Here is a 12,154-nt window from a genome sequence, read left to right as displayed (position 1 = left end):
CGTGTGGAACTGGAAGAAATGGTAGAGGTGCTTAATGAGTACTTTGCCTCGGTATTCATGGTGGAAAATGATCTGGGAGGTTGTACTGCAGGTTTGCGGCAGACTGAAATGATTGAGTATGTGGATGTTAAGAAAGAGGATGTGTTGGAACTTTTTAAATTCTATCAAGATAGATAAGTCACCGGGACCGGATGGGATGTACCCCAGGTTACTGTGGGAGGTGAGGGAAGAGATTGCAGAGCCCCTGGCAATGATCTTTGCATCGTCGATGGAGATGGGAGAGGTTCCGGAGGATTGCGGATATGGTTCCTATTTTCAAGAAAGGGAACAGGAATAGCCCGGGAAATTACCAACCGGTGAGTCTGACCTCAGTGGTTGGTAAGTTGACGCAGAGAGGATACTGAGGGACAGGATTTATGAACATTTAGAGAAGTTTAGTACGATCAGAAATAGTCAGCACGGCTTTGTCCAGGGCAGGTCGTGCCTTACAAGACTAGTTGAGTTCTTTGAAAATGTGACTGAACACATTGATGAAGGAAGAGCGGTGGATGTGGTTTACATGGACTTTAGCAAGGCGTTTGATAAGGTCTCTCATGCAAGACTTCTTGAAAAGGTGACAGGGCATGGGACCCAAGAGGCTGTTGCCTCGTGGATCCAGAACTGGCTTGCCTGCAGAAGGCAGAGAGTGGTTTTGGATGGGTCTTTTTCTGCATGGAGGTCGGTCACCAGTGGAGTGCCCCAGGGATCTGTTCCAGGACCCTTGCTGTTTGTCATTTTCATAAATGACCTGGATGAGGAAGTGGAGGGATGGTTAGTAAGTTTGCTGATGATACGAAGGTTGGTGGTGTTGTGGATAGTCTGGAGGGATATCAGAAGTTGCAGCGAGACATAGATAGGATGCAAGACTGGGTAGAGAAACGGCAGATGGACTTCAACGCGGATAAATGTGTAGTGCTCCATTTTGGCAGGTCAAATGGGATGAAGGAGTACAACATCAAGGGTAGGACTCTTCGCAGTGTTGAGGAGCAGAAGGACCTTGGGATCCGGGTCCACAGGACTCTTAAAATCGGCCTCACAGGTGGAGGATGTGGTCAAGAAGGCGTATGGTGTGCTAGCCTTCATTAATCGAGGGATTGAGTTTAGGAGTCGGGAGGTAATGCTGCAACTTTATAAGACCCTTGTCAGATCCCACTTGGAGTACTGTGCGCAGTTCTGGTCGCCTCACTACAAGAAGGATGTGGAAGCTATTGAAAGGGTGCAGAGGAGATTTACAAGGATGTTGCCTGGATTGGGAGGCATGCCTTATGAGGATAGGTTGGAGGAGCTAGGTCTCTTCTCCCTGGAGAGAAGAAGATTGAGAGGCGACCTGATAGAGGTTTATAAAATGTTGAGAGGAATAGATAGGGTGGATTCTCAGAGGCTATTTCCCAGGGTTGAAATGGTCGCTATGAGAGGACACAGGTTTAAGGTGCTGGGGAGCAGGTACAGAGGAGATGTCAGGAGTAAGATTTTCTCTCAGAGCGTGGTGAGTGAGTGGAATCGGCTGCCGTCGGTGGTGGTAGAGGTGAACTTGCTGAGGTCTTTTAAGAGCCTTCTGGACAAGTACATGGGATTTAATGGGATTGAGAGTTATACAGGCCTGGTAGTTATGGATATGATTGGTGCAACTTGTGGGCCGAAAGGCCTGTTTGTGCTGTAGTGTTCTATGTTCTATGTACTACCTTCAAGAATCTGTAGATATGCACTCATAACATCTCTCACTTTCTCAACCCCTCAATATCTTTCTATTTATTGAGTATATCCCTGCTTTATTGGCCCTCCCCAAATACATTACCTCTCATTTTTCCGGACTAAATTCAATTTGCTGCTTCTCTCCTTACTCACATCATTCTGGAGTTGACAGCTATCCTGTTTACTATCAGCTACACAGACATTTTTTGTGACATCTGCAAATTTCACAATCATGCCACACACATTTAACTCCAAATCATTGATATACACAATAAACAACAAGGGCATCAACACTGAGCCCTGTGGAAGGCCACAAAGTGTTTTTTCATTCCCAAAAACATCCATTAACCATTACCTTTTTTGTTTCCTGTCACTGAGCCAATTTTGGACCCAACCTGCCCTCTTTCCCTGTATCCTATGAAAGCTCTCTTTTCTGACTGGTCGGCTTTGTGGGACCTTGTTAAATGCCTTAATGAAATTCATGCACTACCACTCTATTCCACTACTCTCATCAATTCTCCTTGTTATGTCCTCAAAAAATTCAAGTAAATTAGTAAGGTATGATCTTCCCCTAACAAAACCATGCTGACAGGCCCTGATCAATCCATGTCTTTCTAAGTGATAGATGTCTGAGAGACAGGATAAACTTTCTATTAATTTACCTACCACTGAAGTCAGACTGACTGGCCTATAGTTTTCTGACCTATCCCTCACACACATTGTAAATAATGGTACAACGTTCGTAGACCTACAATCATCTGATATCTCACCTGTATCTACTGAGGACTGGAAAATGATCCTCAGAACATCCACTATTTTCTTCCTGGCTTCCTTCAACGGCCTGAGATATAATCCATCCGGCCCTGGTGATTTATCCAGCTTCAAGGATGCCAGTCCCTCCAGTACTTCCTACTTGCTATGCTTATTGTATCTAATATTTCACACTCTTCCTCTAACTAGAATGTGAAAATCATCCCTTTCCTTAGTGAAAACAGAGACAAAGTATTCATTAACACGTTTTAAAAACAGCCTGCAGTGAAAAAACTGAATGGAGAGGCTTCTTTCTACAACAACTTTCATTTATCTAACACCTTTAACATAATAAGAGTATTAATTACATTCCTAAAGGTGCTTCACAGGAGCATTATATTTTTAAAACAGTACAACACTGAGCTATACATGGTGATATTGGTTCAGATGACCAAAAGATTGATCAAAAGAGTTGGATTTTAAGAAGCGTCTTAAAGAATGAAAGCGAGGTAAAGAGACTGAGGGTACAGAGAGGGAATTCCAGAGCTTGTGGCTGAGGCAACTGAAGATCACTTAAGAGAATAACGATATAGAATGCTTGAGACCAGAATTAGAGGTGTGGAGATATCTCAGAGGATTGAGGTGAAGAGGAATTTTTTTAAAACTTTATTCTTTCATGGGATGCAGCAGCACTGGTAAAGCCAGCATTTCTTGCCCAACCTTATTGTCCTTGACCAGAATAGCTTACTGGGCCATTTCAGAGGGCAGATCAGAGTCAATCATATTACTGTAGACCTGGAATCACAGGTAGGCCAGACCAGGTATAGATGACAGATTTCCAATCCCAAGGAAATCTGTACCAGATGGGTTTTTATGACAACCGTTTGATGGTCACCATTGGAGAGACTAGCTTTCCAATTCCTGATTTTTAAAAATTAATTCGACCCTCTCCCCCCCACTACAGAGAGGGTAATGCCACCCTCTCCCCGCTACAGAAGCAGGGAGGCCAAAAAAAAACAATCACCATTCAATAGCCAAAAAAGCACTCAATGATCAATCACTTGCACACTTAGTTTCATTTTATCAACAAACACAAAACTGAATGTGAATATTAAAATCACAAGCTCTGTTGTCTTTATCTATAACTCATTTTTAGTTAATCAATTGTAATAAGAGCCATTCCTGGATTCCAAATTAAACAAATGGCTCTAAGTTAATAGAATGGGCAATATAGATCTAATTTTACAAGAGCAAAATACCGCTGAAGCATAAACAGAAAATGTTGAAGACCCACAAGGACTCAAACATTATCTCTGCTTCTCTTTCCACAGATGTTGCTCGATCCAAGTTTCCCAGCATTTTCTGCTTTTATTTCAGATTCCCAGTATCTGCAGTATTTTATTTTTAACTGCAGAAAATATTGGAAAAACTCAGGTCTGGTGGCGTCTTTTGAAAGAGAAAGATCATTGATCTTTCATGAGGGCTGGGTAAACATTAGAACTGCAATAGGTTTTAAGACCACCAAGTAGGAGAGAATAGAGAATTAAAAATAAGAGATCCACGATAGGGTGGAAGACAGTCAAAATTAAATGACAAGTTAATCATACAGGACCAAAGTGACAAATAAGTTTCGAGACAAGATTGAGAAGACGAATTAGACTCAGAATTTTACAGCATGGGAACAGGCCCTTCGGCCCAACCTGTCCACGCCGCCCTTATTTTTTAAAGCCTTGACCTAATCCCAATTGCCTGCATTTGGCCCATATCGCTCTATGCCCATCGTACCCATGTAACTACCTAAATGCTTTTCAAAAGGTAAAATTGTACCCACTTCTGGCATCTTGTTCCAGACACTCACCACCCTCTGTGTGAAAAAATTCCCTTCTGAACACTTTTGTATCTCTCCTCTCTCACCTTAAACCTATGCCCTCTAGTTTTAGACTACCCTACCTTTGGGAAAAAATATTGACCATCTACCTTGTCTATGCTCCTCATTATTTTATAGACCTCGATAAGGTCACTCCTCAGCCTCCTACGCTCCAGAGAAAAAAGTCCCAGTCTATCCAGCCTCTCCTTATAACTCAGTCCATCAAGTCCCTGCAGCATCCTAGTAAACCTTTTCTGCACTCTTTCTAGTTTAATAATATCCTTTCCATAATAGGGTGACCAGAATTGCACACAGTATTTCCAAGTGTGGCCTTACCAATGTCTTGTACAGTTCAACAAGACGTCCCAATTCCTGTATTCAATGTTCTGACCAATGAAACCAAACATGCCAAATGCGTTCTTCACCACTCTGTCCACCTGTGACTCCACTTTCAAGGAGCTATGAATATGTACCCCTAGATCTCTTTGTTCTGTAACTCTCCCCAGTGCCTTACCATTAACCTGGTTCAATCTACCAAAATGCATCACTTCACATTTGTCTAAATTAAATTCCAACTGCCATTCGTCAGCCCACTGGCCCAATTGATCAAGATCCCATTGCAATTGGAGATAACTTTCTTCACTGTCCATTATGCCACCAATCTTGGTGTCATCTGCAAACTTACTAATCATACTCCCTATATTCTCATCCAAATCATTAATATAAATGACAAATAGCAGTGGGCCCGGCACTGATCCCTGAGGCACATCGCTGGTCACAGGCCTCCAGTTTGAAAAACAACTCTCTACAACCACCCTCAATTTTGTATCCATTTAGATACCTCACCCTGGATCCTGTGAGATTTAACTTTATGCAACAACCTACCATGCAGTATCTTATCAAAGGCCTTGCTAAAGTCCATGTAGACAACATCAACTCATCTACCTTCTTGGTTACCCCTTAAACTCAAATAAATTTGTGAAGACATGAATTTCCATTCACAAAGCCATGCTGACAGTCCCTAGTCAGTCCTTAGAACATAGAACATAGAACACTACAGCACAAACAGGCCCTTTGGCCCACGAGTTGCGCCAATCACATCAACACCTACCAATCTATAGACCTATCTATAACCCCCAATTCCATTAAATCCCATATACTCATCCAGAAGTCTTTTAAAAGACCCCAGCGAGTTCGCCTCCACCACCACTGACAGCAGCCGATTCCATTCACTCACCACCCTCTGAGTGAAAAACTTACATCACTAACATCACTTCTGTACTTTCCTCCCCGCACCTTCAATCTGTGTCCTCTCATAGCGACCATTTCAACCCAGGGAAATAGCCTCTGAGAATCCACCCTATCCATTCCTCTCAACATTTTATAAACTTCTATCAGGTCGCCTCTCAACCTTCGTCTCTCCAGGGAAAAGAGTTCCAGCTCCCTCAACCTAACTTCATAAGGCATGCCTCCCAGTCCAGGCAACATCCTTGTAAATCTCCTCTGTACCCTTTCAATAGCTTCTACGTCTTTCCTATAGTGAGGCGACCAGAACTGCGCACAGTACTCCAAATGAGGCCTGACAAGGGTCTTATAAAGTTGCAGCATTACCTCCCGATTCCTAAACTCAATCCCTCGATTAATGAAGGCCAGTACACCATACGCCTTCTTGACCACATCCTCCACCTGCGAGGCCGATTTAAGAGTCCTGTGGACCCGGACCCCAAGATCCTTCTGCTCTTCAACACTTCTAAGACTCCTGCCCTTGATAGTGTACTCGTTCATCCCGTTGGTTCTGCCAAAATGGACGACTACGCATTTATCCGCGTTGAAGTCCATCTGCCACTTCTCCGCCCAGTCCTGCATCCTACTTATGTCCTGCTGCAACTTCTGACATCCTTCCAGACCATCCACAACACCACTGACCTTTGTGTCATCAGTGAACTTACTTACCCATCCCTCCACTTCCTCATCCAGGTCATTTATGAAAATGACAAACAGCAAGGGTCCTAGAACAGATCCCTGGGGCACTCCACTGGTGACTGACCTCCATGCCGAAAAAGACCCATCCACAACCACTCTCTGCCTTCTGCAGACAAGCCAGTTCTGGATCCACAAGGCCAAAGGCCCTTGGATCCCATGCCCTCTCACCTCTCTAACATCTCACATCTAACATCTTACCTCTCTCACCTCTTACATCTCTAACTGCCTGTAGGTCCTATCTCTCAAAATACCTTCCAACAATTTACCCACCACAGATGTGAGGCTCACTGGCCTGTAGTTCCCAGGCTTTTCCCTGCAGCCCCTTTTTAAACAAAGGCACAACATTTGCCACTCTACAATCTTCAGGCACCTCACCTATGACTATCGATGATTCAGATATCTCGACTAGGAGAGCCGCAATTTCCTCCCCAGCCTCCCACAATGTCTGGGATATACTTCATCAGGTCCCGGGGATTTATCTAACTTGATGCGCTTTAAGACATCCAACAACGCCTTCTCTGTAATATATACACTCCTTGTGACATCACTATTTATTTCCCCAAGTTCTCTAATATCCATGTTTTTCTCAACAGTAAATACTGATGAGAAATATTCATTTAGGATCTCACTCGTCTCTCGTGGATGCACACGTAGATGTTTTCTGAATCTGCGCTGCTATCTTCAACAATTTGTACACAAATATCACTTGGTTTTTGCAGCCCTTTTAGAATTGCACCTTTTAAAATATCACCATTTCTTGTACCCATAGTACTTTACACTTTTATGCATTAAATGTCACAGATGAGTGACCACAATATGACATAATTTTACATTATGGTTGAAAGTGAAGAAGTTGAATCAAGGAAATTATGAAGGCATGAGGGACAACTTGGCTGAAGTGGATTGGGAAAAAAAGGTGTGACACATTAAAAAGGTGTGCATAGGCAATGGATAGTCTTCAAAGAACTATTACATAGCTTAAAGCACCTATACATTAATTCAAAGTGCAAAATCCAAAAAAAACTGTGGCTGGAAAAGGAAGTTAACGATTGTACAAGATTAAAAGAAAAGGCTTATAAAGTTGCCAGAAATAGCAGTGAATCTGAGGATTAGGAGGTTGTTAGAAGACAGCAAAGGAAGATCAAGAAATTGATAAAGAAAAGGAGAATAGAATATGTATGCAATTCAGCAAAAAAAAAAGGACTGTAAAAACTTCTGTAGGTAAAGAGGAAGCATTTAGACAAATGTGGGTCCATTACAGGCAGAGTCAGAAGAATTCAAAATGGGGATTAGAAAAATGGCACAGAACTGAAATGATTATTTTGTAAGATAGAGGAAATCTCTCAGACTCCTCTCCCAGATGTAGAGATCCAAGAAGCTAGGGAGAATGCGAGTTGAAAGAAATTAAGATATGTTGGTGATCATCTTCCAAACTTCTATAGATTCTGGAATCCTTCCTGAAGATTGACAAGGTGCAAATTTCACCCCACTATATACGGAAGGAAAAGACAGGGAGAAAATGGAGAATGACATACCTGTTAGTCTTGTGTCTAGTAGGGAAAATGCAGGAATCTATTATAAAGAATGTAATAAATTGACATTTGTACAATCACGGCCTGATTGGGCACAGTCAGCATTGATTTATGAATGGGAATTCTTTTTATCAAACTTGTTTGAGTTTTTTGAAAATGTTGCTAACAAAACTGATAAAGGAAAGTTGATGGACATGGTGTATTTGGATTTTCAGAAGGCTTTTGATAAAGCGCCCCACAGGAGGTTGATTAGCAAAATAAAACTGCAGCAGGCGACGGTGCAGAGGGACCTCGGGGTCCTTGTGCATGAGTCGCAAAAACCCAGCTTGCAGGTGCAGCAGGTGGTCAGGAAGGCGAACGGGATGCTGGCCTTCATAGCGAGGGGGATTGAATATAAAAGTAGGGAGGTCTTGCTGCAGCTGTATAGGGCATTGGTGAGGCTGCAGCTGGAGTACTGTGTGCAGTTTTGGGCGCCGCACCTGCGCAAGGATATTTTGGCCCTGGAGGGAGTGCAGAGGAGGTTTACTAGGCTGATACCGGAGTTGAGGGGATTGAGCTATGAGGAGAGGCTGAATAAACTAGGCTTGTACTCGTTAGAGTTTAGAAGAATGAGGGGAGATCTCATTGAGACGTATAAGATGATGAATGGGATGGATAGGATAGAGGTGGAGAGACTCTTCCCGCTCAAAAAAGACAGTAGGACTAGGGGGCACAGCCTCAAGATAAAGGGGAGGCGGTTTAGAACGGAGTTGAGGAGGAACTTCTTCACTCAAAGGGTGGTGAATCTCTGGAATTCTCTGCCCGTTGAAGTGGTGGAGGCTGCCTCGCTAAATATTTTTAAGAAGCGGGTTGATGGGTTCTTGATAAGAGAGGGGATTAAAGGTTATGGGGAGAGGGCGGGAATGTGGAACTGAGCCACAACAGATCAGCCATGATCTTATTGAATGGCGGGGCAGGCTCGAAGGGCTAGATGGCCTACTCCTGCTCCTATTTCTTATGTTCTTAAAACACTTTGGGTTGGAGACAACGTACTGGCATAAATCAAGGATTGGCTAACTGGCAGAAATAAATGGATCATTCATACATTAGCATACTCTGGCTAGTGAGCCACCGCATGGATCAGTCTTTGGGGTCCCAGCTGTTCACAATAAACATCATTGATTTGGTCGTGGTGACCAAATGTAATATTTTCAAATTCATGGATGATAATACAAAGCTGGGTGGGAATGTATGTTGTGAGAAAGATTTTATTTATTATTGTCATATATATTGGCATACAAATGAAAAGTATTGTTTCTTGCAGTCTACATAGATAAAAAATACCCTTCATAGAATACAAAGGGAAGAAGGGAAGGAGAGGGTGCAGAATACAGTGTTACAGTCATAGCTAGGGTATAGAAACAGATCAGCTTAATATATGGTATATCCTTACAAAATTCTGATGCAGCAGGGAAGAAGCTGTTCGAGCTGGTTGGTACATGATGATCTCAGGCCTTTATATCTTTCCACTGACAGAAGAAGGTGGAAGAGAGTATGTCCAGGGTGTGTGGGGTTCTTGATTTTGCTGCTGCTTTGCCAAGGCAGCAAGAAGTGTAGATGGAATTAATGGATGTAAAGCAGTTACAGGAGGAATTGGACAGACTTAGTGAATGGGCAAGAACATGGCAGATGGAATATAAGGTGAAAAACTGGGTGGTAATCCACTTTGGTAGAAGGAACGGATGTGCAGAGTATTTCCTCAATGTTATTACTTAAAGGAATAGCCAGGCTACATACAGGCAAGATGTTTGCCTTAGCCACAGAATCCAGAACCAGGAAGCACATTTTCAAAATAAGGGTGAAGCCACTTCGGAAGAGGAGAAATTTATCTACAGAGGGTAATAAATCTTTGGAATTCACTGCCAAGAGAGCCATGGAAGCTCAGCCATCGGGAAGGTAGAGGCTAATAGATTTCTGAATAACAATAAAGTAATGGGCTTGGGGAAAATATGGGTAAAAGGCATTGAAGAGTCCGATCAACTATGATCCTATTGAATGGTGGAGCAGAACCAACGGGCTGAATGGCTTACTCCTATTCCTGTGTTCATCTGCCACTGGTCTGTTCATCAGCCTATGTCCTCTAAAGTTGCTCACCATTCTCCTCACTGTTCAAAATATTGTGCCACCTGCAAATTTTGAATTTTTGTCCCACACACCTAAGTTTCAGTCATTAAAATGTCAAGGAAAGCAATATTCTAAGTATCAATGCCTGGGGAAGCCCACTGTATAACTTGTTACAGTCATGTCATGCCTGCAAGGGTACTGGATTCCTAACTTTCAAGATGCATATTTGACTTTAAGTGGTCAAAATGCTGCCCAAGATGGCCCCCATTGTCAGGTGATCTTCTGTGATTTCTGCATGAAGGATTAATTCAAGTCTGAACATGCTTCCAGAAAGTTCTTAAAATGTAATTGGCCATGTTGGACTGCCCTCCCTTGAATCGACATTCATAATGTGAAACTACTTGTACTGACTGGATACTTAGCTTTACTGAAAACCAACAGCTTCTCCAGAAAATGTCTTAGTATTCAACTCTCAACAAAGAAAGATACAAAGAAACCCAGTTTATCACAAGCAGATATGAACAGCCATCATTAAAACCTCACTGTGTAGTAGTGGTTTATAGCTCCAAAACAGTTAATTGGACAATTGAGGTATTGAACATTTGGCCATGAGTGTAGGGCAATGTTACATGACTGAAACCAACTTTTTTTAAGTTTATTGATTAATCACAAGTAAGGCTTATATTAATACTGCAATGAAATTACTGTGAAATTCCCTTGGTTGCCACATTCCGGTGTTTATTCAGGTCAATGCACCTATCCACAAGTATTTTTATTCCACAACCTATGAGGAGCATGACACCTTGGAAACCAATAATGCAACAGGGTTCATTCTCCAGCCAAAAGGAACCATGCCTCATACCAACACCCACCCTGTGAGACAGGGACTAACTTGTATTTATCTACAACGTTCATTCCAGAGAAAGTCACCGAAAGATATTTTCAGCCTCCATTTATCTTTAAAGATCATCATCAGGCCTGAACACCTCCAACCCTAAGAGACTGTTTACCTACATGATTTACTTGTTTTTTTTTGCTAGCAAACAAAACACATCCTTTGTCTCTAGTGTCTGTGTGGATAAGGGATAGTGTGTTTAGTTGCATCTACATTTCAGGTTGTTGTATGGATAAAAGTTATCCTTTATTTAGATTTAGAACATAGAACACTACAGCACAAACAGGCCCTTCGGCCCACTAGTTGCGTAGATCACTTTAAAAAGTTATCCGAAAGACTGCCTCATGTTTATGACCAAAACGCAACACAAAACGTAAAACACTCCATTTAAACACACATCTTGCTGTAGATACCCGAGAGGTGAGGAAAAGGGAAAAGTTATCCTACCTTCTTCCCATTCATAACAACCCTCCTCCATTTCAAAAAAACCATTCACCTATGTGATACCCCATTACTCAGCCAACTTCTAATCCATGTTGCCACTTCCCATCTTTGTGGACAATTCTATTACATGGCAATTTATCCAGAGCTTTTTTTGAAGTCTATGTACATCACGACAACCCATTACCCTCCCCATAGTATCCAATGACTTCCACACAACTGTTAGAAGGCTGATAGACTGAGTTTCCTAGTTATCCTCTCATTTTTCTTGATAATGGTAGAAGGATACTATTATTGAAGACTAAACATTGTAACCAGTGTTTTGATTTCTACTTTTGCTTCCACCACCAACTTTGGATACATTCCATCTGGAGCAGATGGAAAGATTTACCATCTTTCTTATCTGGTCTTATTTGCCAAATGTTTCCAGTATTTTCCACTTTTCATTTAAGGTGCTTAAATAAAACACAAGGTCCCTACCTCGGAGTTCAGGCCAGATTTTGTTCTTCCAGGTATCAATACACACAACAATAATCAGGCTGAATGCAATCAGGAACACCAGCCGAAATGGAGCTAGTGCCAGAAACCTGTCAGGGAAAAGAAATGAAAATGTAAGCAACACTAGAACTGTAATCAGTTCCTGAACACCAGACCCACTATTGCATTTCTGTAGCACAGCCCACTTGTGGAGTGGCACTTCAACTGGGACATTGAGCACAGGAAGGAAAAGTATGAAGATACAGAGTGGTCCTGGGAATTATCAGGAAAGTTTATCATGACAGAGAAAATTCAAATTGTAATGAATTAGTTAACAACTTTCATCATCACAATTTAGGCTGACAGTTAGCAGCT

General features: G+C 42.1%; 1 protein-coding gene across 1 annotated transcript in view; it reads right to left on the bottom strand.

Annotated features, from left to right (window-relative positions):
* The window catches only part of retreg3 (reticulophagy regulator family member 3), a 59,016-nt gene that overhangs the window by 43,705 nt on the left and 3,157 nt on the right, over window positions 1-12,154 (bottom strand). The window contains exon 2 of the mRNA XM_080213750.1: window positions 11,783-11,889. Coding sequence (XP_080069876.1) covers window positions 11,783-11,889 — 107 coding nt within the window. The remainder of the gene's footprint in view (window positions 1-11,782; window positions 11,890-12,154) is intronic.

This window comes from Carcharhinus amblyrhynchos, chromosome 27 (genome assembly GCF_965287045.1).
Source record: "Carcharhinus amblyrhynchos chromosome 27, sCarAmb.v2.hapA, whole genome shotgun sequence".
NCBI classification, from domain to species: Eukaryota; Metazoa; Chordata; class Chondrichthyes; order Carcharhiniformes; family Carcharhinidae; genus Carcharhinus; species Carcharhinus amblyrhynchos.
Note: the sequence above shows the minus strand (reverse complement) of the source record. Positions and strands in the feature narration are given on the sequence as shown.